This window comes from Tympanuchus pallidicinctus, unplaced genomic scaffold (genome assembly GCF_026119805.1).
Source record: "Tympanuchus pallidicinctus isolate F22 unplaced genomic scaffold, pur_lepc_1.0 scaffold25, whole genome shotgun sequence".
Lineage (NCBI taxonomy): Eukaryota > Metazoa > Chordata > Aves > Galliformes > Phasianidae > Tympanuchus > Tympanuchus pallidicinctus.
The window spans coordinates 1,649,875-1,677,389 of record NW_026294742.1 but is presented as its reverse complement, the minus strand read 5'-3'; the positions used below and the strand labels follow the sequence as shown (position 1 = coordinate 1,677,389).

The 27,515-nt window shown below is 47.8% G+C and overlaps 1 protein-coding gene across 11 annotated transcripts in view; it reads right to left on the bottom strand.

The window, feature by feature from the left end:
• The window catches only part of NF2 (NF2, moesin-ezrin-radixin like (MERLIN) tumor suppressor), a 40,681-nt gene that overhangs the window by 5,750 nt on the left and 7,416 nt on the right, over nucleotides 1-27,515 (bottom strand). For 3 of the 11 annotated variants that reach the window (XM_052689357.1, XM_052689355.1, XM_052689358.1), the window contains exons 2-15: nucleotides 26,844-26,969; nucleotides 25,837-25,959; nucleotides 23,653-23,736; nucleotides 19,235-19,303; nucleotides 18,682-18,764; nucleotides 17,881-17,956; nucleotides 17,438-17,572; nucleotides 15,185-15,259; nucleotides 13,657-13,770; nucleotides 11,162-11,284; nucleotides 10,567-10,784; nucleotides 9,136-9,241; nucleotides 4,496-4,626; nucleotides 2,612-2,771 (exon numbers count right to left, since the gene is read on the bottom strand). In XM_052689357.1, the coding sequence (XP_052545317.1) occupies nucleotides 2,612-2,771; nucleotides 4,496-4,626; nucleotides 9,136-9,241; nucleotides 10,567-10,784; nucleotides 11,162-11,284; nucleotides 13,657-13,770; nucleotides 15,185-15,259; nucleotides 17,438-17,572; nucleotides 17,881-17,956; nucleotides 18,682-18,764; nucleotides 19,235-19,303; nucleotides 23,653-23,736; nucleotides 25,837-25,959; nucleotides 26,844-26,969 (1,623 nt within the window). Of the gene's footprint in view, nucleotides 1-737; nucleotides 866-2,595; nucleotides 2,772-4,495; nucleotides 4,627-9,135; nucleotides 9,242-10,566; nucleotides 10,785-11,161; nucleotides 11,285-13,656; nucleotides 13,771-15,184; nucleotides 15,260-17,437; nucleotides 17,573-17,880; nucleotides 17,957-18,681; nucleotides 18,765-19,234; nucleotides 19,304-23,652; nucleotides 23,737-25,836; nucleotides 25,960-26,843; nucleotides 26,970-27,515 lie in introns of those variants that run through there. The other 8 variants (XM_052689360.1, XM_052689362.1, XM_052689356.1 and 5 more) reach the window with 6 other exon arrangements.

Below are 27,515 nucleotides of genomic sequence, written 5' to 3'. Positions count from 1 at the left end.
TAACCCTGTTCCCTAGGAAAAGCACAGGAAACCTCTCCTGTTCCTAATGGCTGTTATTTCTCAGGGCTGGGGAAAGCTGGTAGTGGAGAGCCCAGGGCTAAGAAGAGCTGCCCCGAGGTGCCACACTAGCCAAAGCCAGGTGCTGTCCCCTTGCTGCACACTTCCCAAGCCCTACCTGCAGACACCGTCCCCTGCTGCCAGCTTTCCACTGCCCCAACTCTCTCCAGGCTACACATCCACGTGCTGCCCCACTCCAAGACAGAATTGCAAGCGTTCAGTCTGAAATAACTGCTTTAGCAGCAACAGTGAGAAGGAAGTGATGGAGTTTGTTCTGGGCTTTGTTTGTTTTGGTTTTTTAAGCTCATGAATTTCTTTCTGCAGCAAACAAGGGGGCAGATCCCGTTTTACTTCATTAAAGAAATCTTCAAAGGCCACCCTGTACCTCCGATAGATTCCCAGCCACAAGCAGCAGAGCAAAACCAGGCTTGTTTAATTATTTAAGATCCTATGCCTGCACTCCCCCGCTGATGTTGCCAACTCAACTTCTGCCAAGAAAGACGCTTCCCAGCGTGGGGAATCAGGTGTGAAAATGAATGTGGAGAAGCTGCAAATGCTACCGACGGAGTGAGAGCCGGGCAGGGCTTCCCACACGGGGAAGGGCAGGTGCTGGGGACACTGGTGTCACACTGCATGGAATGCTGTGAGGACGGCAGCAGCGGGAGCTGGCGAGAGTAGTGGAATCACAGGCAAGCTCATGCACAGGTTAGTGTTGCAGCCGGTGACCCCATCACCACACGCAGAGTACCTTGGAATAACCTACTTTGATGTCTCAAATGCAGATAGGTCTTCTGCCCTGGGCTTGAGGCTAAACCAGCAAAATAAAATGAACACACACACACACAAAAAAAATCCTCTGTGATAGGAGCAATGTCAGGTCATTCGTGCAATCCGTACAGCTTGCCCCGAATGCTGAAGTGCCCAGCAGCTCCCCAGGTGGGGCAGAGGGCTGGTATTACTGATGCATTTCTCAACTACTATCCTCTTGTCCACCTCCCATGTCCTGAATTTTCCTTTCCATCACAACTGTGAAGACAAAAGCCCTCCTGACCTCCCGAAGGTGCGAACAAAAGCAGCCTGTAATTTCATCCTGATGTGTTTCACTAATAGACTGTTATTTAAAAAACCTCTGCTCCTCTGGCTGAGATGCACGAGCCAGGCAGCCCAGGAACCCTCCAAGAGGCAGGGGAGAAGGCTGAGCTTCAGGAGGCAGCTGACCGCAGCCCCAATTACAGGGATCTGTGAGGGCATCATCTCTAAGGGCCTGCCTAGGCGCCCTCCTTAAGTGAGACAAATGGGACCAGCAGCTTTCTATGAACATATCCCAAAAAGCTACGTAGGAAAAAAAAAAATTAGCATCTTCTGTTTATGCTGAGGGCTCTGAGTATGGAGACATACTGCAACAAAGCTTAATGGGAGCAGAAAGCTTTTCAGATTCTACAGCGATAAAAAGGGTCTGTGAATATTCTTATATTCTTCCTTCTGGAAAGACAGGAACCCAAATAGTGTAGAGCTAACACTGGGAAACTTGCCAACAAGATCCACTAGATTCATTTAGTGACCATAAGCTCCCAGCCATGAAAATCAGCATGAACTGACACTTTCAAACCCTGTTAGGGTTTTTTAGAAGATTCGTTTTTAAAACCCGTAATTGTTGCCACAACCTGCATGCTTGTGAAGTGTGCCATACAGGCACAACCTTCCAAAAGCACACCTGTAGCAAAAAGCCTGGGGAAAGCCTTTGCAGGTGTTTGGAGCTGACCACGCCATCCCTCTGCACTGGGTACAGATGCAGCCCCTGCCTCTCATTAAAATGAACCCAGCTGGGAGAACAGCAGAGCTACTAAGCTAAAGACAAAGGGCCAGGTGTAAAAATAAAGAATGCCTTTTGTTGTGACCTTCCACGTGTGACTCCTGCACCAGCAGACCCAGGCTTTCTGGCTCAGTATTAATCTCCAGAGCATTTCTACAGGCAAGTGGTGCCAGGGTCCAGCGCACAGGGAGCAGACACCCACACAAACCTTACCAGCAGATTTTGCTGTTAGTATCTGAAGCTGCACTACAGGTTACTTGAGAACAGACTAAAAGCGAGGGCGAGGCTTTTGGCTTTTTCTGCTGGGAGCTCACAAATCAGGAGTATTTCTCCCCTTATTATTCCCCAGACGAGCTCAAACCGCTTCTTCGTATTGCCCTTGGGGAATAGCTGCACAACAAGTAGGGCTTTTCCTTTTCCTGAGGTCAGGAGGGGAGCAGAACCCTCTAAACAGCAGCCCTCTGTAGCTTTGTTAAGCTTCAGCAAGACAGGCAAAGCTCGAGATCTTTGCCTCCCCTCACAGAGCACCAAAGGGACAGGGCTTGGTTGCAGTCAACACCAAACCATGGCCACCAGAAGCCGAAGCTCCCTGTGCCCTAGTTCAAAGCTAAGCAGCCAGGGAAGAAAGCCTAGATCAAACAATTTTATTATAACAACTTGTGCAAAATATAGGAAGGGCTATTCTGTTTTGGTTTTAAAAGGATTTCATCAGGCAAGGTACAAACTGGAGCCCTCTGATACCTTTTTAATAGTGTTGTGCTTGCTGTTGCCTCGGCTGGCATTCTCGTTGTGCAATATATCCAGAGCTGTCTCTCTCTCCTTCAGCTTCAGCGCCTCGATTTCAGTCTTCAGCTCATTCAGCTGCTCCTGCAGGTGCTTGCTTTTCTCCATGTACTCTACCCTGGCACACACAGACAGCGCTGGGTTAGTAGCGGCCTGGTGCACATGGTTATTTTGTGGCAGCCAACAATAGAGTTGTAACAAAAAAAAAAACCAAAACCATATTTATCTTCATCATTTAAAGCGTACAGAACTGACATCATCCATTCACTACTTCCAGCTATTTGTTGTCAAAAAGAAAACCCAGACACCTGACTAGGAGCTGTAAGTCATGTTGCTGTAGGGGAAAAAAAAAAAGCCAAGCCAAGTGAGGGCAGCAAGATGATTGTTGTAAGTCTCCCCATTTTGAGTGACAGATAAACACGATGCAATTTCAGGCCAGAAAAATGTTTCAAGCAGCACTGCTCTACTCCTCTGCAACCTCTCCCCAGCTCACAGACTTACAGAGGCACGAAATCTTGTGGGCCATTTTCAAGGAAGAACTCTGATATACCAAACTCTCATGTTTCAGAGGGGTTTAATTTAAGAGGTATGACAGCAAGCATTGCACCCAGAATAATAGGTAGCATCCCTGAGAAGGAGAAAGGTCTCCCAAAGATAGAAAGGAAAAAATACCAACAACAGAAAACTAGGCACTCTCAGGACTCAGCCTTAAATGCCTTCTACAGAGGAGCATCTGCTGGAGACAAGTCACACCATGGCAGCTTGTACTTGTGATTAAATACTGCGACTGGGGTCAAAGTGCCAGCAGACTAACAAGAACCCTTTCAGAGTGCCAAAATTTGTAGCAAGGTTTAGCTCAGCACCCGAGGAATGAGAGCACGTCCAGAGAAGCCAGCGACAGCCCGTTGTTGCTTTTATCATTTAGCAGAGCCAAGATCCTCCTGCTTAGAAGAGTGGGCTGACCTAGTTAGGGTACAGAACCAGGAATTACTGTGGTATTTTCAGATTTCATCCCTTTTTTCCTTCTGGCTTGAGGAAAAATTCTTAACCTCTGCCTCTGGAGTAGTGGTCTGTTATTTAACAAGCAGGAGAGGTACGGAGCAGAGGCAGAATGAAGCACCCAGCGGGATGCAGGGTGCCTCACTGCAGCCCCAGGAAGATACAACTGCAGCATTATGGCAGAGCCCTTCCAGCTTTGATCTGCTATCCAGTCAATGAACAAAGCATATTATTACTACTGAGATTAAAATCTGATCTGCTTTGATTTCTGCTAAATTTGTAATTTCGAAGGCTGCATTTAAACCCTCAGGAAAACACGAGATCAAAGCTCATAAACTTGCTTGCGCATACTTTTTATATATAAACATGCCACAGATTCAAAGGAAAAGGGGTTAAAGCCCTCACACAGGATGCAGCCCTCATTCCAGCCATCCTGACATGCTCTGCACATACAGCAAACACACAAGCACCTGCCTGCAATAGTCCAGCATGCCAGCAGTCACACTGCTGTTAACTCTTCCTACCAACAGAATGGAAGCCTACCCAAGAGCTAGGTTCACCACACAGATGGGAACTGTGCTGGCATGGCTCAGCGTGCTTAAATTTGCCTTTAACCAGGTAGCGGAGATACAACTGTGACACCAGGTCCCCATCCAGAGGAATGGCCACCCAGCAGCTCCATCGTGCTCTGAGCTGTTAGTAACGACCTGGTACACGAAGCCCCACAAGCCTTCTCCCCCCTTCACCTCACACCAGGGCTCATCTGAATGTAAAAGTCCTGCTCTCCTTCCTGCAAACAGGGCACAGCCACAGCCAAACCCACGCTGGCAGCACGCCACCTACTTCTCTTTCTCGATCTCCATGGACAGCCTCTTCATGTCTGTATCCTTGAAGTCAAAGGACAGGCTCTCACTGATGAGGTTGAAGCTCGGCAGGTCGGTTGGCAGTGCTGTCGTGCTGGAGTTCATGGACTGCTGAAGAGAGAGGATAAATTAATCACTTTGGCCACACAGATGCTCCTGCAGCAGCTGTTCTGTTACAGGCAGTGTAGAGGCAAAACCTGAGCAAAGCCCAAGCACACAGCACAAAGTACTACTTCAGTAAGTGTAGTAAATTAAGTGCTTTAATAAAGTCTTGATTGCCCACGCAGGTTTTGTCACTGCATCACTGCCTCTTGGGAGACTCCAGCAGCTTTTTAACCTTAAATTTAGTATTAAAAGCACAGGCTACGAGCAGGGGCAACGTGAGATCCTGTGTGACCAGAGTCCTGCGCTCCAGCACTCCTCAAAGCACGGTCAAAAAGCATGGTAACTCCAAAGGTTAACTGAGGCTGCCATTTCAGAAAGGTCCATGAAGATGCACTCATAACTTTGATTTTAATCTTTGCAGTAACTAATAGCTCCAAGCATTTAGGAATCACGGCCATCCCTCAGCTAAAATATCTGTCACACCTGTAATAAATGAGCTTGTTATCAGTACAGGATGAGCATCCTGACTCAAATCATCACTCCTCTCTTGCAGTCTGTTAGATGAGGTCGCAAGCAGCAGCACACATCAAGGGTGGTAGAGCAGCTTCAGACAGCAGACTGCACGCATGGATCTGAGTCACAGCTGCTGCCAGCATGCTGGCCCTTGGTTTAGACTGAAGGAAAACAGCCCAGCACCCAAAAGTCACCCAGCTCCCTGCCAGGGGTCCGTCCCCCTTTAAGGAATTCCTGTAATAAACCTGCCTGAATCAGGTTGCTGTTGTGGGATGGCAGGAGATGGCTCTGCAGAGACAGGCAGGTCTGGCAGCAGTAGGGCAGAGGGTACCTGCCCCCAGGAGCTCAAGCTGTAGCTGGCAATTTCTTTCCCTTGTTTTGTCTATTTAGGACTGTTTGCAGCCAGCTCCACTTCAGCAAGAACCACCAGTGTTATGGCTGGTGACAGATTTACTCCATGCAATAACCTCCCTCTCCACTCTCCACCAGCCTGGAATTCACAAAGAGCTGGGGCTCATCTCCACTCCTGGACAAACCTGAGAGGGACAACTTCACTTGCCTCCTGCAGAAATGCAAACATCTTGTACAAGAAGGTGACCACAATTGCACTGCCTGGCCTGGAACGTTGCAGATCAGTCACACTTAATGCTGCGAGGAAAGCATCGTTGCTTACTCTCAGTTTCAGGTTCTGCTAACACAGAACACGACCACATTAATTCTGCAGCACGTGCCATAAGGGATAGCTGAGTACCTGAATTCCTCCCTCCAAGGAGAGGGGACAGACCAGTGAAGGCATCTGCTGATTTAAATACCTGCATCACATTGACATTCAAGACCCTTCGCTACGAGGCATGCAGGTTTACAAAGCTGCTCCCATGTGAGGTTTTACAGACGTGCAGGGGAACCAGGGCCATCCAAACTATCCTGCTGGCCTTAAAACAACCTTTACCATTTACAGCACACGCTCCTTCTGTTTAAACAATAAAAAAATGCTACAGCCCCAAACAACAGCAGTAAGAGCTGAGCACGAAGTGCGTTCAGTTGCTGCAGCCATCAAGCCCTGATGCCCATTTCTCAGGGTTACTACTGCTACTGCCTGCCTTCACAGCTCTTTCATGAAGCAACAAAAAACCGATGGAGAAGTACGAGAGCAGCAGCAGTGAGGAAGCGTAAGGAAGGAACAAAGAAAGAACATGCTGAGTGCTTTCAAAGGCACGGGCTCAGCATCTGGAGCAGAGCACTTCCCTGCCATTTGTGATCACATTGGGCAAGGCTTGCACGAGTCACAGGAATTTTTAATCGAGAGGACATGAGATGTCACTGGGGCATCGGATGACAAAGGGGACACAGAGCTTCTGCCTTATGCATTTCCTCACCTGGAACAAAACGCATAACTCTGTTATTACATTAGAGCAATTTCCTGCAGTTAATAGAGGCGAGCACCACGCTGACAGCAGTCATCCCTCTGGGGAACAGAGCAAATGAGATGGACGATATGAGGGAAGCACAGAGCAAGCCATGTCATAAGGCTTTCCCCACAGGGAGAGCTGCTCCTGCTGCTGCCACTGCCTTCGCTTTGCTACTTGAAGACTTGGGCAGGCCCAGGACAGGCACTTCATACTCCAAAGAATCACAGAAGAGACGACTGCCTTTAGTCTTGCTGTGAGTGGTACCTGAATGGCAATGAAGGAGGCAGGAGGCGCTGCCAAGTCAGTAAAGAATGAATTGTTCTCCCAGCCCTGCTGGCCTGAGACTCAGGTTTGCTTTTTCTTTCTCATGCATCATCCACCACCACCATCACAAAAGCAGTTTTGGCTTCAAGGTCTAAAAAGACACCTGAACGAGCTTTAAAAAGCCAGTACAAGGGACTGGAAAATTACCAAAGAAAAATTTTAACTGCTTCTTGTCATTTCTGTAACACATCCGTCCTCTCCTCCCTTCCTCTTTTGCCTCTTTCCCAGGAGGGAAGTTCTGGCCTGCTCTCCATGCCAAGGGACTACAGCACAAACTCTGGGAGAAAGGAAAATAACAAGCTCAGCGTTATACCCTCATTAAGGGAGAGAAGAGCTGGAATCTGGTACCATTTGGCAGAGCTGCCATTCACCTGAGGGACACCAGCCTCCCAGCAGCAGCTTTCAAAACCCTTCATCCCTCAGGCCACTCTGGGCTTATTCCCTCCCTCCTACTGCGCCTGCCCAGCACGGTCCTTTCAGCCAAAGCCTGTGCAGGAGCAGCACTTCAGCACATCTTGCTCTTCTGTCCCAAAGCGCTCACGTGGCAGAGAGAGGAGAGATGCTACAAAGGAAGAGGGACATGAGGCAGGTGTAACAAGGGATGGAGATGGGGTGCTTCACACACAAGGGCTCAGCAAGGTAGTGCCACGTGAATGTGGGTCTAACAGTCACAAGGCAGCCAGCTGGCCTGAGAAAAGCAATAGACTTGTGTTGTGTCTGTGTGCTGCAGTGCTGCTCCCAAGGCTGGGAGGGGGCAATAGCTGTGAGAGGGGACTGTCATCTAAATAGGGAGAGAAAAGGCAAACCACTGCTCTTTGAGGAAAGGAGAGCATACAGCACTGTGTGTCAGGAGGTGGCAGCTCTACACAGATTGCCTCCAGGACAGATGCAGCTGGAGGGGTGGAGCTGAGCTCCATGCAGTCCTGCACTACCTCCTGTAATTAGGCTTCAACTCCACAGGCAGGAATGCAGCCTCGCTGCTGATGGCTGGTGTGGGCAGCACAGGGATTTATGCACAAGAGCTCACTAGCTGTGATTCTGCTTATTTGACTAAGGATGAGCACAGCCATGTGAGGGAACCTGGATGCGAGTGCTCTGCCCAGACATCAACGCTGGGCTGATGTGGCCATTCAGCAGGTTTTCAACAAGCATGCTTCACCTTGTGAGTAAATTAAACTCAGAATTCAAGAACTGGTGGATCCCAGAAACCTGCAGCAACACGAGGAGCTCTCCAAAGATAAGGTTTATGAAGCATCAAGCCTTACAGCACTCCACTGAAGGCCCTGAGGCTAAAAACACCTCGCTATTTTCCGTCACTGCTGTTTCTTAAACGCTTCTGAATGTTTTTGCAAGGATCTTCAGAGAATCTGGATGAAAAGCTTCTTCATCACCAGCCCTCTTCAATCTGCCTCTCAAAAGGTTTGAGGGGAGAGAGGGAAGGAGCTCACACATACAAATTAAAACTTCAGTACTAGACAGGTCAGTAACTCCCACGTATGTCTGTCGAGTTTATTCCTGAAGATGTCAAGTTCTTCCCCCTCCACCTCTCTGGACAAAGGGCAGCAGAAGAGGCAGTCGTGGCAGGTGCAAGCTGCAGGGAAGGAGCACCTGATGGCTTCTGCAGGTCCTGCAGCACAATTAGGGAAGCTGAGGAAAGAAACTGCCAGACAGAACGAGCACTGGTCGTTTAGTCTGGTGTTTCAGTCCCTGGCAGCAATCAAGACCAGATGCTTCAGAGGAAGGTGTGAAATCCTCTTAATGGGCAATTACAGAATACTCCCCCTTCAATGAAGTTGGTTTTTCAGCACAAAGATGCACAGCAACCAGCTAATGTCTAAGAACCATTTCACAGATTTGGAACAACGTTTATCCTTCCTAACAAGTATCAGACTATCCTCAGTTGTGTATTTAACCCTGTTTTAAAAGCTCTTACTGAGCCAGTCCTCTCCACATGCAAAGCACGACTCTAACACATTTTTAGATTAGTTCACAGTTTGCTGCCTTTCATTCCATCAGCAGCTCCCTGGCCTTTGTAGAATAAAGCAGGGTAGATAGAGGAAAAAAAAAGAAGAGCAAAGTGTTCTGGTGGACAAGTTACTTAAATGAAAAGGGCAAGTGCTCCTAAGTATTACAGAACAGCTGCTAAGCAATACAATGAGATGGTTCATACCCCTCTGTGACGGGATGGAGACACAAGACTGCTCCAGGCTACAGAGGATGCCACAGCTACTGTCTGGAAACCAGCAATGACAATACAGATCATTCTTACCGTGTAGGATGACTTGCTAGTGATTTCCAAAAGCTTCTGCTTTGCTCTCCGCTCAGACTCTCGAGCCTCCTGAAGGTCCTGCTTTAGCTGATCAGCCTCCTTTGCCCTACCAAGGAAGAACAGCAAATGGCAATGTTAGATCCAAGCCTGGAGGCTGATAAACACGATTATAGCATAGGTGTAAAACAGAGCTGTCCCTTAACAAGGCCTAAACTAAGAAATCATTTGGATAAGGGAAACAGTGGCACCTCTGACATGTGGGACACTAACTAGCACAAAAGGCCATGCCATAGAAGGACAGCTCTGGCACCAGCTCTGTGCTGGTAATAAGAAGTAAGCTAAGGGCTGGAGCAGCACATCGGAATGTCAGAAGAGGAAAAAACACCTTCAACAGGTAAGCTCAGGCTTACAGCAGGAAAGGCAGTTTTCTGACAGGCAAGCCTCTACTAACAATTATTTACTACATTCAAAAAGGACCACGCACCCAAAATCACGCCACTTCACCCTCCTGCAGGGCCCAACTTTTCTAAAACAAGTAGCCAGACTTGAGCATTATGAGCTCCCAAAGAACCCCCAGCAGTGGAAGCCAGGTAAGGAAGCTTTCTCTGCTGAATAGAAATTTGAGCGAAGATTTCACAAGTTAAAGATCAAGGCAAAAAGAGATAGCCAAGGACAGCATTTGTCCACTCAAAAGGGCTGAAACCAAGAAAGCTCACATGGAAAGGAATAATCAGCTGGAAGGAAACAAGAATGACTTTTTTCTTGCTCACTATCAAATGCATTGTGAGAGCTGAGTTCTGGTATCAATAGGACAGCAATATCAATTCTACCAAGAGACAAAGACTTGAGGAGCTAAAGAGACCTCAAAGCTAATCTGAAACACAAACTTCACAACTGATAAGGAGAACTAAACAGGAGAGAAGGAAAATAAAGGAACAAATAGAATATAGTAAGTATGGAACTGACATTAAAAAGAAGACAAAAACAAAACCAGCTGCTATTCATGTCGTCAAATGCTCCTGAGAATACAGTGGGTGCGTGCAGAAATCACCCAAAAGTTGAGCTGCCTTCAGCTGTCAGGGTGTGAAAGGCACAGCACCAGGGCACTCCAGGTGATGTCCCTGTTCCTTTCACCACAGCGTCACCCTTCCAAAGAAGGCTTCAGAGAAGGGATGTCAGCTTTAATCCAGAGAAAGATCAGGGCCACAGCTGTTCTACCTGTACCATTTCCTATGCAGGGACAGCCTAGCTGTGGCAAACAGCAAAACAGAGAAACCAGCTGAGCCTGGGGGTCAGTTGCTGTTGTGCATGCAGGGGAGGCCAAGGACTCACTGCAAACTCTGGACTACCTCGAGGTGAGCCACAGTAGTGCTAAGTCAGAATGGGGCTGGAAAGCAAAGCAGAGACAGCTGCAAGGTTGTACCCTCTGACCTCCTCTCTGACTCCTCCGCCATTTTCAGTGCCAACATCTCTGCTTCTAGCACCTTCTGTTCCATCAGTCGCTTCTCCTCCTCCGTCCGGATGGCCGTGGCTTTGATTCGCTGCATCTCTTGCTCAGCCTCTGCTGCTTTCTGAGCCAGGAGCTTGGCCTCCTCCTCCGTGATCTGAGCCTTCTCGGCCAGCAGATCGGCTGTCTCTTCAGATCTCATCTGAGAATAAACACATGTTAAGCCAGCAAGCACACAATGTCTCCTCAAACGTGCTCTCAAGGATGGAGCAGGGCCCCAAACTGAATGTTCCACATGACACCATGGCTCATTGAATCCCCTCCCTCTCTTCCATGAAAGCCTGCAGCCTCCTGCAGCCAAAACCTGGATGCAGCCAGGCTCTGTCCCAAATAATTCTCCTTTGTGCTCCTGTCTCAGCAGACCGTCTGGATGCAATAAGCTCCATCCAGCCTCCTGATCACCATCCACCAGCAACAGTTTGAGAACAGCCATAGAACTGTCACAACTCAAATGCTTTAGCAGTGGAAAGAGTCAGGAACAGCTGCAGTGCCTCAAGAAACAGCTGCCCAGAGACTTACCAGGGCCTCGTTGGCCATCGTTGCTTCTTCTTTTAATTGCATCAGCCTTCTCTCCAGCTCATCCCTTGTCCTTTCAGCCTCTTCTCTCATTTGCTTCTCTCGGGCCAGGCGCTGTCGTTCCATCTGGGAAAAAGAAACAGAGAAAAGCGAGGAGAAATAACACGAATTAGAAATACTTTTCTCAGGGCTAGAGAGAGTTGCTACTTGAGAGCTTGAACACAAGACTGCACTGCCTCCTTCTCTGCTCGTCAACGAGGGGGGACTTCACTAAATAGGGATGATGTGAACGTACTCTGTTCACACCATACTGAGCATCCCACTCCTTCTCTCCCTGTTCCTGCACCATTCCTGAGGCAATCCCCTCTTCTCTGAGCAGGCTGTTGCAAACGGTTACATCTGCAGGCAGCATCGTGCTGCACAGACTCACAGGGCAGGCTCCAGCAAGCAAGGTCCCCAGAGCTCTTCCTAAAGTTACCTATGGCAAGCTGAACAGCCAGCCAGACTGGGGTTAAGGACAGTCTGAGGGCAGCACCAGAACATCAAACACTGACACACAGTCAGGAAGGAATTTGAGGGATGTGGCTGTTACTCTCCATCAGACACAAACACAAATCTAACCCAGCACACTAGACACTTCACTTACAGATGGGGAGGCCACACCATATCAATCAGTTCCTAGGCACAACAAACCATCTCCCTCCAGCTATAAGAGATCTGCAAGAAAGAACAATGCTTTCCCAGGTGGGGAGAAACCAAGCTATGTGGGACAACCCCCCAGAATCCTCTCACCTCTTCCCACCTCTTGTACACCATACTATGCCTCTCTGCTAACCAAGCACAGAAAGGTCGCCATTGGGCTAATTAACAACCAAGCTAAACCACTCCAGCACCAGGGAGATGGGTACATTATAAATATCCATGCTACACCCCGGGCTCAGAGCACTGCACAGGCCACCTGCCAGGTTTAATAACGGAAATAAGTGTGACAAGACACATTTCTCAGCTCCTTGGACACCAACGGTGTTCTGAAAGTGGGATACCCACAGCTCTAATTGGCTCGGCTTCCTTCTATTAAAGGTTCTCTTCATCAATTATCATTATGGTCTGCATCCCACTCAGGCCTTCCATTAACAAGAAGTCCTGATGTAAAGAGATTGTTTGGAATCAGTTAACAACTGTGGATCCTGAAGGGAGGACAGTGTACAAGACAGCACAGTGGCTTCTTGGGAGAGCAGCCACCCAAGCAGAAGCCTGAACCCATCTGTAAAGCACAAGGGCTCTGAATTTGGGAGCTCCTGAGAAGCACAAGCTCCTGCCTGCTCTCAGCATCCCTGCATCACTCCATCATCTCTTCTAGCAGCCCAACACAAGATCTCACCCCCAGCTCGTGTTACTCAAACACTTCAAAAAACTCACAACATCGCGAGACCTGCCCCCGAGGACACCAGCACTCGGACACCATGCTGCTCCTTCTTGAAGGACCTTTTGCTCCACTAATGGCAACTCCTTCCCAACCGCAGGAATCTTTTGTTGGAAAGCAAAAAGCCCCTTTCCCCCAGGAGCTGGCCCACTTGCCCTTGCAGTGTGACTCATGCCCTGTCTTCTCCTTCCAATTCAGAAGCTGCAGGAAGGAGAGCTGTGTCAGGTGGTGCCCACAAGACAACTCACACCAAGCCAGGCCAATCCTCCAGCACTGAGTCCAACACTCTGCAAACACGTTCAAAACCAAACGAAGTGCATCAAATTTGAAGTCCCCTGACAGTAAGACTCTCCTGGTGCAACTAAGTGCTTCGGTTTCTTCTGCTGCTATCTAGTGGCTTTGGTAAGAAAGGGCCATATTTATATTCTAAGCAGCAGTATTCAGATTAGCTGTGTGGGTTTCAGTGAGTAGAAAAGGTCTACGAGCAGAAAACAATGATTCATACAATCCAATTTGCTGATATATACTCATTGGCTACACACTGCTGCCTCCAAAGAGCTGTTTTTTGCCGCCTGGGCTGACCTGCAGCAGATAAAGGAGGCCAGCATTGAATTAGCATGCAGGCTGCACCCCCCGAAACGTCGGCGTGCATTCCATCACCATGTAATTAGAAAATGAGACCAAGAACCCCGACAAAGCACAGCTCCCCCTCACAGCCCCTGCTTTAATTACAACCAGCCACCCCAACACGCTACATCTTTTTAGCTGCAGAGCTCAGGACAAAAGTGAGGCAGGGAAAGGTGCGCCCACACTTCTGGGACAACCAGATTTGCTCAACCCTCCCCTCCTCCCAGTTCTGCTCCTGAGTGTGGGGGCTGGACTTGGGCTGTCACCAAGCTACAGAGCCATGTGGAGAATGGCACTGCAGGAGCAGGCTGCTATAAAGAGACGTTCAGCCGGACCTTCCCTCAAAGCTGCTCCATGTGCTTGATGTCAATCTGGAGACTGTTCCTCCCCAAGCTCATTTGCATTCCCAATTCTGGCTCACGGCCTGTTTACTGGAGATGTCTCTCACCTGCTTCCTGGCTTTCTCCTCCCTGGCCTGTGCTTTCATCTGCTGCACCTCCAATGAGTCGGCCTTTCTCCTCCTCATGAAAAGATCGTGGTTTCCAATGCACAGCTGAAGAATCTATTCCAGTCAAAGGTGAAGAGAGGAGAGAAAAAGCTGTATGCGTGATGATGGTGGCGTGGTTTCTACTCCTGACACAAAGAACTAAGTTGTAAGCACTTCCCTCCACCAAACCCAAGCTCTATGAGCTCTCGTACCCCAACGTGAAGGGCAGGGAGCCATCAGCTCTTTGCAGAAACCAATTTTCTGTGCAGCCAACACAGCACGGACCTGGCAAGTATTATGCCAACCCTGAGGAGGCATTAGGCCAAATAGTAAAACAGCCTTCTGCAGCTTCAGCCAGCTCCCCTGCTCTCACTACCCCCATTTCTTAAGGTTCAAGATTAACTTCCACCTTCTCCCAACACGAAGCTTAAAAGCACTGAGATGGAAAAAAAAGAAGGAAGAACATTTTCCACCTTGGGCAAGGCTACACACAGAGGCTTATCAGAAGTGACCTTGTACACTTTTAGATAGCTTTGAGCATCTATGTTATTTCTTCTGATACTTAAGGAGAAGGACAAGGGAAGTGGTCATACTAGGGAGAGAGAGCAAAGCAAAGGGGGTGGTACGCAGAGGATGGAAAGCTCAGTTATTTTTCAGCAAGGAAAGAGTTTCTAAGCTCTGATTCTTTTAGAAAAGGATAAATTCACATGTCTGTATTTCACTTCACACACTATGAGTGAATCCTCTGCAGTCAGCACTATGAACCTGATGAGAAAAGTGAATGAGGCCTTTGTGAGAAAGCCCCATTTCCCTGTGCACACAAGTACAGCAGGCATGTAGGACAGCCTACAGCCAGGACAACCAAGTCCCCCTTCCTTTCTGCCTTCTGAAGATCCATTGTGCAACTTAACAGTGCACAGGTACTTCAGCACCTGGATCAAAGCCCCAAAGCCAACTGGACACCTAATCCAGAGTACCAGCTAAAGCTGATCCCCAACACAGACAGCTACACACAGTTCTTGCTGTTCCTGTGACAGCAGAGCATCCTGAGCAGGGTTCAGCCTTGAAAAAGCCAAGGCTGCAACACTGACAACGGTGCTTCCCAAAAGTGGGAGGCCTAAAGCCGCGGGTTGGAACAGAGAAGAGCAAGAGAAGAAAAGGAATTTGGAGCAAAAGCAAGGGTTAGGAGAAAGTTTTACTTACAATGTGCTTCTGCCATGCAGGTCAGATGCAACCTGAGAGCTCAGAAAGGGAGCACAAAAACAGAGGAGAGGGGGAGAGGTTCTGTGAACGAGCACAGTTCCATCTTCCCTTTTCTCTTCTAGAGGCTATGACAGAATAACAACTGTGGTACCAAGACACATCTACAGCCCATCCAGTTCAGCAGCCTATGACTGCTTGAAGGAAAAGCCCCACAAGAGCATTGTCTCGTACTGCCTGCAGAAACTTCTGCTAGAGTAATTTTCACTGCCTGTTCCTGCAGACTTACCAGCTTATTCACACGCAGCTTTGATGAATTGAATTTGAACACATCGATCTTTTTGTCCAATGGCTTAATTGTAAACTGAAAAGGAAAAAATAGAGAGGGACAAAATTATCAGAGAGCTCTGCACTTAATAATGACACAGCTATAAAAGTCTTACCAAAAGCTTTAGCTCAAAGGAGGTCAGCAGTGTCAGACAAACAAGGCTGAGAGCTGTCCCCGTGGCTTTTAGCCAAGCAAGGGAACTAGAGTCAAAAGCAACCAAGGAGACAACTGCTCCTGGCCAGAAAAAGAGGAGTGCCAGATAGAAACAACAAGCATAATGCCCATCTCCTGGCCCCAGAGACTGATCCACTGCCTCCCAAACTGAGACAGGAAACTTCTCGCCTTAAAGCTGTACAGAACTGAGGAGGGCCAGTAGAAAATCCTGACGCTCTGAATAGAGGAAGAACCGGCTCAGCCGTGTGACGGAGGGCTGAAATAGAAATATGGAAACACAAGCAGCTATTCCTCTTGTTAACATTTCCCCTTGCAAGAGCTCCTCATAAGAATTTTTCAGTGCATTTTCTTCTCCAGAACTCAGTGATGTCTCGAGCCTGCTCTGCAGCCCAAAAGGTTATTCCCTTGCACCAACACGCTTTGATGCTTCGTGCCTCTGATCAGCTCTAAGCTCATCCCAAGTGCACCCTCCCCAGAGCACCTTCCCACAAGGATTCTCTCAAGGGATACAGGTGGCATCACCAGTATTGAGAGCTTCAGTAACGCAGCCCCTGGACAAAGAGAAGATTCTGAACTAACAAAAGGATGCTTGAAGAGACAGAATGCTCTGCAATACTGCATTTTTAAGAAGGTGTGTATGTATTCCATCACTCCTCCACATACTACAGAAATAACTGGCTGAAGAGATAGCGCGGTAGCAGGCAGCCTGCGCCCATTAAACCAGCTCTATTTATCAACACATTGTACTGCCTGAACTCAGCAGAACTCGCCCTGGCAGTGTTTTGTTTTGTCAGTTTAAGAGCCCATCTTTTCAGACTTTCACACAGGCAGACGTGCGTGAACGTCCTGGGCTTCAGCTCCACCACAATCCACGCCAGTCATTGCAGGCACCAGCAGAAATATGCCAGAGGAGGAATTTCAGTTCCACATAAACAGTCAATCTTTGTTACAATGGATTAAATACCCCTGCTGCGTCAGTGTAGCTGTCAAACCCAGCTATTAAGCCTGTTTACTATCATGTCAGTTCTACTTGTGGTCATCTTATTAGCCAGATTATTGCCCTGATAGAAAGTGGCAGGCTTTCTCCCCCCCAAGAGAAAGATCTGTTACAGTCTTGTGTCAAGGCCCAGTAACAGGGCCTTCAATCCCCATATCTCTGATGCAGTGCATGATCTGACAGCTTCCACTGATCTGTCACGGGTAGAAAAGTCTTTGAAAGTCATTAAGTGCTGAGCTGCTTGGCAGAGTTATGGAGCTCTCTATTTTTGAGCAGAAAAAAAAACAAGTGACAAGAATTCCAACATGGCCTTTTCCTACAAAACTTCATAAGACATGCAATAAATGCAGCTGATGAGAAGCCTTTAACTTTTACCCTGATCAATATCACGTTTAAATTGGAAAACACTTTAATTAACAAGTTCATTTTCTTCCTTACCACGAAGGCAGTTGCTTTTCTTTGAGCAGTTCTCACAGACTAAAAGAGCCGAGCAGATCGGTTTCTCCTCTGCAGACAATTTTATTGCTGTTCTCAAATGGGTTTGGCAGCCAACAATTCTAAAGACTTGTATTATTTACGCTCTGCATTTAATAAATATTGCTCTTACGGTGAGCTTAAATTTTTCAGCCTCCTAAAAAGATTCCAGCTGTTACGCCAAGCCCAGCAGCCCGAGAATTCAAGATGATGTAATAGCATGTCAAGATGCAAGAGTTTTTCTCACCAGGAACACCTCTCACCACATCCCATAATTCAAGAGCACGCACACAGAAAAAAACAATTTAAACTTCTTATCTTCAATATTTGGGCTAAGCACCTCAGTAGTGATTTTGTTTGTGAAAAAAAAACCATCTAGTGGGTTTGAAGGTACTCTAAAATCAAACCAGTTGACTTTCTGTTTGTCCACTCCTGGAGAGTCTCAGCTGCCTTCAACTATGCTGGTCATAGCAAGCACAGCAGATAGGAGAGCAAAGAGAAGCCATTTTAAGTTGTAATTGTGCTCTTACTGGCACTGCTCTCAGAAGAGAGGGGAGATGGATCCATACCTCTTTATCACTGTAGGAGATATTCCGGATCTCATTCCACGGGAAGGAGATTTTAGGGGTCAATCTGTTGTCTGGGTCATAAATGTGAAGACCCAAAGCATCGACTCCAAGGAGCAGTTCAGTACCCTTCTTATTCTAAGGGAGGAAAGAAAAGAGCAGAAAATCCTTTTATTCAACTCAAGGACAATCTGACACAAACCAAGCCTTTGCCAGCTTTGTGAACCAGCCCTGAGCAGTGACCCACCAGCACTGTATATTAAAAGGGCTCCTACCTCCCGGGTAGCAAAGCACAGCACAGTGACTCCCATTAACATGGCACAGCCGTGTCCCAGGTCCGCTGCCTCTTGCGGTCTCCACTCACACAATCTCACAGCAACACAGACAACAGGAGAGCTGCCCCAGCAAGGAACTCTGAACACCTTGAAAGCACAACCTACACTCACCCTAATTGCAAAATAGTTCACTCCATACATCTCCAAATCCTGAGCTATCTTCAAATACTCCATTTCTGCTTCATCTCTGTCAGACAAAAAAGAGAAAAAAAGGCCAGAGTTACAGACACTTGGTAGGATCAGAGAGAGTGAGACGGCAGCACTTTCTGATCCTAAGCACACACGATGCTTTAAAACCTTGACTGTCTCTATCACATGGGTCAGGTTTGTCTCTGCTAGCAGGATCAATACAGTCCTACAGCAAATCCCAGTCTGCAGCTTGCCAGCATCTTAATGGCTGCTGACGCCCGCCCGGAGAGACACAGCATTTCAAGCAATGCTTTGTTCCTCTCCCAGTCCCTTAAGCATAAAGGGAAAAGTCTTCAGCTGGGAGTCCTATGCTCCAGTTCTATCTTACTTCAGGAATATCTCCCACAAAGAGTGTTTTACCACATGAGCAGTGATACACCTCACCAGTCTGACTTTCTGCCTTGGAGTCTCTTATTTCCTTCGTTGCCGAGTGAGCCCCCAGAGCCCCTGGGCAGTAGGGCTGCCTCTGTGCCTCCTTGCAGGTGCTCCCCTCCTGAGCACGAGTCCCAAGTTCACCCCATCAGGAACCAGTGGGCAGCAGGGCAGAGCCACAGGAATAAAGAAAGCTCTTTGCCCTCTGTGAGCCTGTGAGCCGAGCTTGCTGGGATTAACCCTGCTACGAGCAGAGCTCACCCATCACCTGCTCAAGGTCCCCAAAACCCTTGCAGCTCTTCAAGTGAGGGGGCTGCTCCTGAGCCACAGGCCACTCCAGCACACACTCACCTTGCTCTGCCTCGATGCTCTGCATACCAGGCTGTAATCCTCTCCTCCCACATCTCTGGAGTCATCTGGTACAGGTTTATTACCTGAGACACACAAGGAGACAGAGATGCAGGTCGTACTGCTACCTGCCATGTTTTCCCAACCCATGAAACAGGCCAGAAATGCCCAAGCTTCCAGCATAATCCCCAGGCATTACAGCTCCTGCCTGCTCTCCCAGCAGTGCATGTTCAGCCCCACGCTTTGCAATATCACAGTGCTGATTTAGCCCTCATGCATGCACAGTCTCCAGGCCACCAAGAAGAAACACAGACAGAATGAAAATGTGAAAACCATCAGAAAGGAAATAATTGCTTCTGCCTTTATTAAAATGTCAGAAAAATACTGAATCCTCCTTCCTCAGTACAACTCCTTGGGTCGTTTACCTTGACAAGGGAATCCACCCCAGCCCAATGCGCTGCAAGCAGCCCCACAGAGACCCTCTCTGCAAAGGGCTTTGTAGCACAAATGTTACCAAGTGTGGAAATTCATTCTTCTGCTGGGTTGAGCTCCTTACCCGCTTTGGAAGCAACTCCTCCTGTGCCAGAAAGCCTCGCTTGTGGACGTTGGGATCATAATCACCATACTGGAAAGAAGCAGAGACGTTGCGCCCACACCGTTAACAACGCAGGCACACAGAACTCTTCACCCTTACACATCCACTCCTTGTGGACACAACAAATACAGACCACCTACACCTTCAGCATCAGCTTGTTAGAGGTGAGAACACGTGCTCCCTGGTTAACATAATAAACAGAGTTCCATTGCAATGTGATTGCTCATAGAAACTAAGATCCCTGTTCTACTGCAGCAAACAAAGCAGGGTGCAGGACAAAACCTCCCACTGCCAGCTGGTGCCCACCATGCCCAGCAAACACTTCTTCCAGCACCAGCAAAGACCTCATCTGCCCGAATCTGTGCTTTTCCACCAGCAGTGGGATGGGGATCCAACACGTGGACAAAGACCTGTCCCCAAATAATGACTGATCCCAGTAAGCCGGCTGAGGCAGATTGTCTTTTCTCTGCTGCAGTTCACCATTAACAAATATTTCAATAACAATAATAATGATAACAGGAATTTGGATGACAATTGCAGGCTCCCTTCAGGCAGGCGTTGACTTTTCTGCCAGAGGGGCCGTTGCTCAATTGGGTCATGGAATCCAAATCAGATTTGTTAAGCACACCCAGTAATTACTGGTATTTGTTTAGATGCACATCCTTCCGAGCAGCATATAAAACGGCTGAGAAATAAAACTGCTTATTAACAGATTCAAAAGCTGAGCGTCCCTGCAGTGCGTGTGAAAATGAATTTATCTCCCATGCAGCATAAGAGGGGAGGAAACAGCCAGAAAGCAGCACCTCAAATAACCTCGCAGGTTGAAGCGGATGGGATGAAGGATGTGAGGCACGTACAGGAAATGCTGCCATTCTCATTCACCTGGCAAGCAGGACTTCTGCAGTGACATTAGGAGATTACACAAGGCACAGCAACGCTCCCTTCAGTCATGCGTTCTGCAAGGGAAGCAGCCCTTCCCTCCCAGCTTCTCTGTAGCTCCTCGGCTCAGAAAGCACAAAATGGTGACAATTTTTAAGGCAAGACCAAGGCATGTGGTGCTCATACGGGCAGGAAGCCTTCCATGGCAGCCTCCTTTCAATGCCAGGACCACCACGTCGTGCACCAAAACCAGAGCTCAAGATCACAAGCCTACACAGACACCCCCTCAGCAGCCCAGCAAGCAACGTTTCATCCACAACAAGCAGGGATTAAAGACACAGATATTGATTTAGAGCCAGTGCAGATGTGAAGGAAGCGTGCAACAGCCAACACCGACTCAGACTTCAATTAATACAACGCAAACACTGGGGGTTCCATTCAGCAGGGTGCTGAGCAGTGGCAACTGTTTGTCTCCCAAGGTCTACAGGGCTTGGAGCTTCTCAGTGACAGCACATTGCAGGTATACATCTCTTGTACCCACGTCAGAAGGGAGCAGCAACAAGAACACGGAAGTAGCAAGGGAAACAACTCCAATAACCTTGGAGAGGCAGAAAATAAATCATTCCTAGGTGATGAAAATAACAGCAAACAGGATTAACACGAGTATTTCTTTTGCTGGGGTCTGCCATAGAGATCCAAGACTAAGCATGGGTTATGTGATTTCCACGTGGTGAAAAACGTTGCCGTGTCCCAGAGGAATACCTGTACGGAGGGGGAGTCTGGATGAGGACACTCATTATTCACAACTGAAAAACCAACAAATGGCTTAAATACTGCAGCGTAAGCTGGCTCAAATGATTCGGCAAACACACTTTTAAAGACCTTTCCAATTAAATAATTGCTTCAAAACTGTCACAGAATTTTAACTCCTGGTAATTGTATGACACAATTAATATTCACGGTCACACGCAGAAGTTGCCTTCACATCATCCAGCCTGGCTTGTGCTGTCCTGTACAAACATGGGCACGCTCAGCTGCGACCCATTAGTGCTGATTATTGTTTGTTTGGGGAAAAAAACAAAAGCAGAGGGTCCTGGTGCTAATGCTGAAGTGCTTCAAGACCTGAAGTGCTGAGAGCAGCGGGGCAGCGATTTGCATTGGAGGGGCGAGGAATGGAAAAACCTCTTGGATGTTGCCATTGCTGCAGGGACACCTTATTTGATAGTTCCCAAGTCTTTCACTGCTATTTAAAACCTGAACCATCTCCAATATTTGAAAGCGGTGTGGGTGGTTTGAATGCAGAGCTAGAGGGGAAAACACAGAGTAATTCCCCACACGAATGCAACGATATAGAAATAAACAAGCTTTTAATTTGATGACCCGCACGCTTACTTTGTTATTTCAGGTGGGTGGTTCAACAGCAGCACAAACAAACCTAGCTGTCAATCAAGTGGTTTCATCAGCTGCAACCACACTGACTCCGTGTCAGGCCGTTATGCCCCTCATCATGCAAATCAGCAGGTTATTAGAGAAATTACTGTGCCCAGTGGCTGCCTTCTTGTTCAGAAAGGATATCATTATCCTATTTAACTGGAAGGAGGTGACCTGCAATATCTTTCCTCCCAGCTCCATACTGAGGGTTTGCTTTCCACTTCTACCTTTCCTGAAAAAGAGCAGGAGGGGAAGCTCTGCCTGGTTACCAAAGGGGCAGCAAGGAAAAGCCGTGTCTGAAGCAGACACGAAAGGTGCATTAGCTAAGATAAGGAAAGGCACTCCTCTGCCATCTCCTCACAGCCTCTGCAGGATCAAGATCTGCAAGGTTAGGAGAACTGCTCTGATTCCAGTCGATCTCCAGACACACAGAGCACGTGCTGCTGAGGACAAGGTCAGGAGCCAAGCTGGGACAGCAGACACAGGACAGTACAACAGCTCTGCACCAAAGTCCATGCCGCTCCTGAGCACGTGAGCAGCCATGGCCAAGAACAGCACCCAAGGGTTTTACCCAAGGTAAAGGGTTTTACCCAAGGGTATTTTACCCAAGGGTTTATTCATTTTGGCAGTGGAAGTGGCATCCCCTCTGTACCCTCAGCTTGGCAGGTCACGTGAGAAAAACCCAAGCGAGTGTTCACACGTGTATGTGATCAGAGCAATGGCTGTTTCACACAAGCATTGTTAAAAGCAACTCTTTTCCCCAGCTGATGAGTCCCTCTAACAAAACAGACTGGCATCAATATTCTGCCTATGAGGAGAACACACCTTTTTCTAGCAAATCCAAACATTTGTCATCAAACAACACTGTGCACATCACCCACTGCTGGATTCAGACAAACTGGGCACGGACTGAAGGGTTATGAGGAGTGTTACCATGCAACCTGGAAAAAGCCATTGCTGAGGATGAGACTCCTTGAAACGAGTGCTTCCACCCTGCCTGCACCGAGCCCTCCTCAGGCAACAGAAAAATATCCCACTCCTGCACTGTGACACAGATCTCACAGAGCACAGTTACCCTGCCTGTCCCCTGAGGCCCCTTAGGGACAGCAGCGGGGCACAGGCACTTGGCCTATGGTTCTGCAAGTCAAAACCCTTTCCTGAAGAGCATCCAGAAAATGACTGAGTACAGACACGAAGATGTGGCAGTTGAGCTGTGAGAGGACTCCAGCAACTGCTCTTCTTTTCCAATGGCATTATCTTTACATGGGAGCTGGAGATTAGCTAGAAAACTCAATTTGGCAGTGGTACATGTTGTGTCACAGGGATAAATGACCATCTCTAGCAAGATGTCCCCACCTCTGAACCTACGGCTGCTCCCTGTATCACAAGAGTCCCCCTGCTGCTGGCTGCTTCCTCTGCTATCCAAGGCTGTTCCAGGCTGCAAAACAGTGCTCTTTAGAGTCAGTTCTTGGCAAAAACCACTGACTTTGGGTGTAGAGCAGAATTCAGCTGAGGATTGAGGGGAACCTGATGACAATTGAATTCTTCCCTCTGTGTAGTGAGGCCAAAGAGCCACGATCAAAGCTTCAGCAAAGGAACAAGTCAGAAAGATCTCTAACACTGCAATAACATTGATGAGGCAAGCTGTGGCACTCAAAACAAGGCAGTTATCAGGACAAGTATTCCAGGGAAGCAGTGGAGCTGCCAGTCTCACAGCTGGTTTGCTACTGGTTACAACAGCAAGAGCAAGGAGGAGATCCAAAAAAGCACAGGCTCCAGGAATTCAAGTGCTCCAGTAGTAACCCATACTCAAGTAGGCATTGCTACCTCACAGGCTGAGAGCTTGCTAAAGGCTTCTGGAAAGAGAAAATAAAAATGCATCCAATGTCCAAAGGCAGCCAGAAATTGGCAGCATGGAGAAGACAATGTTGCTATTGTAGTCCCATCACTTTTGAATTTTTAACAACTTTCCTTGCCTCAGGAAGTGGGTATGTAACAAAGCACCCAGCTTCCCAGGAGCAACACTAAGCCAGCACCACTTTGCCCTCAGAAAATCCCGCTGTGCCTACCTTGGCTTGGACTGCATAAGAGGCCAGCAGGACAGAAGCTTCAGGAGGACAGTAGATCTTCTCATCCAAAATCTGCTTCTTCACCTGCACACAGCAATAAAGGACACATAACACATGTTCAGTGAAGCAGTGCAAAGCATGACTGTCACAGCAGATGGCTGCAGTTTGTTTTAACTAGGGCTGTCAACCACACAGTTAACAACATTGCTAACACTAGCTCCTGCTCAGGCCCAGGAAATCTCTGATGTCTGTACAGGGAAGGGCTCAGGCTTTCACAAGCCACCTTTTGCAGACAGGTTTGCAAGAAACTAAATTTATACTGGGAAAGTGACAGAACCTGTATCTCACTGTGAAGGGCAAGGGGGGAAAAAAAGCCTTCAATGTGGAGATAAAACCTCCTAAGGCATAAGCTGTAGATTGACAGGACTACATGCAACACTAAATGAAAAAAAGGAGTTGCAGCTGAGGCTCTGAGCACACAAAGGGCTTTGCTGCGGGGCATTCAGACCTTTCTGTGAGTAGGTGCTCACCTGTGCTTGGGGCTAATTCCCTCCAATCCCCAGCAACAGCAAGCAGACTGCAGGTCACCTCTGTGGCAGTGCTTTTAACAGCAGGCAGCTCCTGCGCACGCTCCCAGGAGAGCCAGCATACAGTTCCCAAAAGCTACTGCTTGCTGTTTCCTGGCTTCTGTGCATTAAAAAATTAAACCTGTCACGTTTGATATTTAATGTTCTTGGCCACTTAATTTTTCTGAAGAACAAAAAAAAAAGTACTGTTTTCCTAAAATGGATTGTCACAGAGATACAGTAACGTGTATTTGAATGTACAGCACGTTTTGCACCCTCAAAGTCAGTTACAACATAATCACAGAAGATTCTCCTGCATTAAGGTGAACGGGGGAGCTTGCAAGCTTATGTGTGTTCCTGTTTCTTACACACAGTACTGGAGCATTGGCTCCTTTCATATCATTAAAATCCTAGCAGAAAAGTCACGGTCTGCATTTATAAAATGCAGCTTTAACTGCTTTTCCTCTGTGATTCTATTTTTCAAAGCTGCCAAAAAGCATTTTTCCTTATCAGGCCTAAAAGCCATGGCAAATTGGACATTTAGAAACTGCCCTAAGGAGACACGAGAGCACAAGACAGACTTTGGAAATGAACAGCAATATTTTGCATTTCAACCTTTAGCTCTGAAGAACAAAGACAAACTTTGGAACTGGGAGGAGTATCAATGAGCTAGTGAGCTCACTTTTATATCTGTTGTAAAGGGCAGAGTACACTGAAATCTAAAGCAAGGCAGCTGAATCCAGATTGCTCCTATTTTGGTGCAACTTCAACAGCCAAGGAGCAGCTACAACATCCTAATGAACGCCCAGAGAGATCAGCCCAGGATTATTCTACAGCCTGTAACACTCCTGCCTCCTGTTCCTTTTTATAGTAAATAGTTTCTGAAAATTGATCTTGTCTGAAAGAGAAAGCTGCTGTGACAGAAACGCTTCATTACCAGTCAGACAGCACAGCTACAACATCAGCAGAACTGATTTCTCAAGAGGTGATGTTTGGTAGAGCACTTTAAGTAAGAAGTTACTGTGCAGGCAGGACAGCTAGGTTTCCCCTTCTCCTCTGCTTCTGCCATCAGTTTATGACAGAGCTGTGCTTCTGGGATTTTCTTCTGCTCCAGTTACCTGAAGGCTGATTTGTGAAGAGGTGAACCTTGCTGTACAGCCTGTACATGAAACAGGTTGGCTGCATTCTGTGCTCCGGGATGAAATCCCCTTGCTTCCCACAAGAACACTATCACTTATAAAGGCAATTGTCATCTCTCAGCACAATTGATATCTACACCCTGCAGAGAGGCAGACTCCAAGGCTGCGAGTGTCATTCATGCCCACATCTGACAGATTCATTTTCCTTAACTACCACACACTAATGTTACAAATCATCTAATCATTTCTGATGGCCAGTTTGCAAGCCTGGGCACCTGGGACTGTTTCATCCATCTCTCACCTATTTTAGGACACTTCTGCAGTTCAAGACAACTGCATTCAGAGGGGTGTGAATGTAATGACAAAGAGCCATGCTTTGCCGACCAAATTCCTCAGTCCCCAAAACCTTCTTGTACTTCTGCTCATCCTTGCTCCTTCCTCCTTCATGCTGGAAAACACTGTACTTACAAGGCTCCTACCTGCAGGAAGAACAAGTGCTGTGTGATCTCCTGGACCAGCTCCTCCTCTGCGTTCTCAGGATAAAATTTGGCTAGGAAGTGAAAGGTGACAGGTTCCTCTGTTGGCACATCATGATCCAGAACCTGGGGAATAGAAAAGCCATTCAATTACACCCCCTAGCTTTGTCAGTGTCCTGTTTCTAGGAGCCACGCTGTCACCTTCTGTTAATATCAGCACAGCTTTTGTCAAGCATCTTAGGCGTGCAGAAGGGATGAAACAACCTAAGTAGTTCAGAAGAGCATAGAAAACAAACATTTCTGACAATCAGAACCGTGCAAGAAAACAAACAGCATGCAAGATGAGACAGCAAAGGTTGATCTTGATCTGCTGTGTGCGTAATGCTGCTTCCCAACCTCTCGCAATGATGTTAGATGCTGCTATGCCACCACCAACCTTTATGGCTCTTTCCCTGCAGTGCCTCTCCCTCTATTTCAGACTTGCTCTCTGACACCTTGCTATTATGCTGGCGCTGTCTGGTTCAGATTCATGTTAGCTTAAAACTTTGGCATGACACCGAGAGACGCCTCCTTTAGTCACAATTACTGCCTGGTTTTAGTGCAGCATCGTTTGGGTGCAAACAGAGCCACATCCATCACTTCTCTAACCAACTGCTCAGCAACCCAGAGGCTCACATATCTGGGAAGCATCCCATCCCTCATCTCCACCTCCTTTTCACTCCTCAATTTTGCAGTTTTGCCTCCTCCTTTGCTTTTGCACACTTCAACAGCAAAAGAAGCCAAGGTGCAACCATTCATCTTCCTGCTACAGGGCTTGTCATTCAGGGCTGTAGAAGAGAGACTAAAAGCAGCCATCACTAGACTCTGTTTACACTACAGACCTCCTGCAGTCCAGCACCTCAGGGCTGGAAGGTGATCTTTAAGGTCCCTTCCAACCTAAGCTACTCTTCGATTCTATACATCCTCCTCTGTCACCCTTTGGGAACTCTCAGAAGAGCCTTGCTTCCAACCTTCTTGTCCATTTTAAGCCAAGCCACCGTGTCCTTGATAGTGTACTGCAGGCCAAAGAACCATGTTTCTCGGAGTCCCAGCGTTCTGCATACCAGGTCAAACAAGTCCTTGCCTTTCCACTTCACCTGCAGGAAAAGGAAAGGGAAGCCAAGTTATAAAGATGGACTTGAGGATTTTGTTTCCGTTCAACCAAATCCATTCTTTTTTCCACCTCACAATGTGTTCCTCATAGGGAAACTGGAACGCCAGGCCCACCCAAATGACACTGCAAAGTTCCACTGTTCCTTCCTTTAGCAATCCACCAGAAGTCGGAGGATCTGAGGGGTCCTTTTGAATCAAGCTCCTCTATGAGTAGCCCATTTTCAGCATGGAAAGAAAGAGGGAAAAATGTCTACGTATCACTCTTAATTGCCCTTTGGTAGCTTTAATGCAGCTACGGCCCCAGGAATCCCTGCCCAACCTCCAGTATCAGCAGCTCGGGCAGACACAACACAACACAGGGCACAACACAACCGAAAACCAGAAGGGAAACAACCGATGCATCCACTGCGTGCATCCACAGCAACAGGCTCTGCACAGGCTAACGGGGAGGAGGGCCCAGGACTATCATTGAAATCTGCAGTTCTCTCTGAGCGTGTCAGGCTGTGCCTTACACTGAAGACGTGACAAAA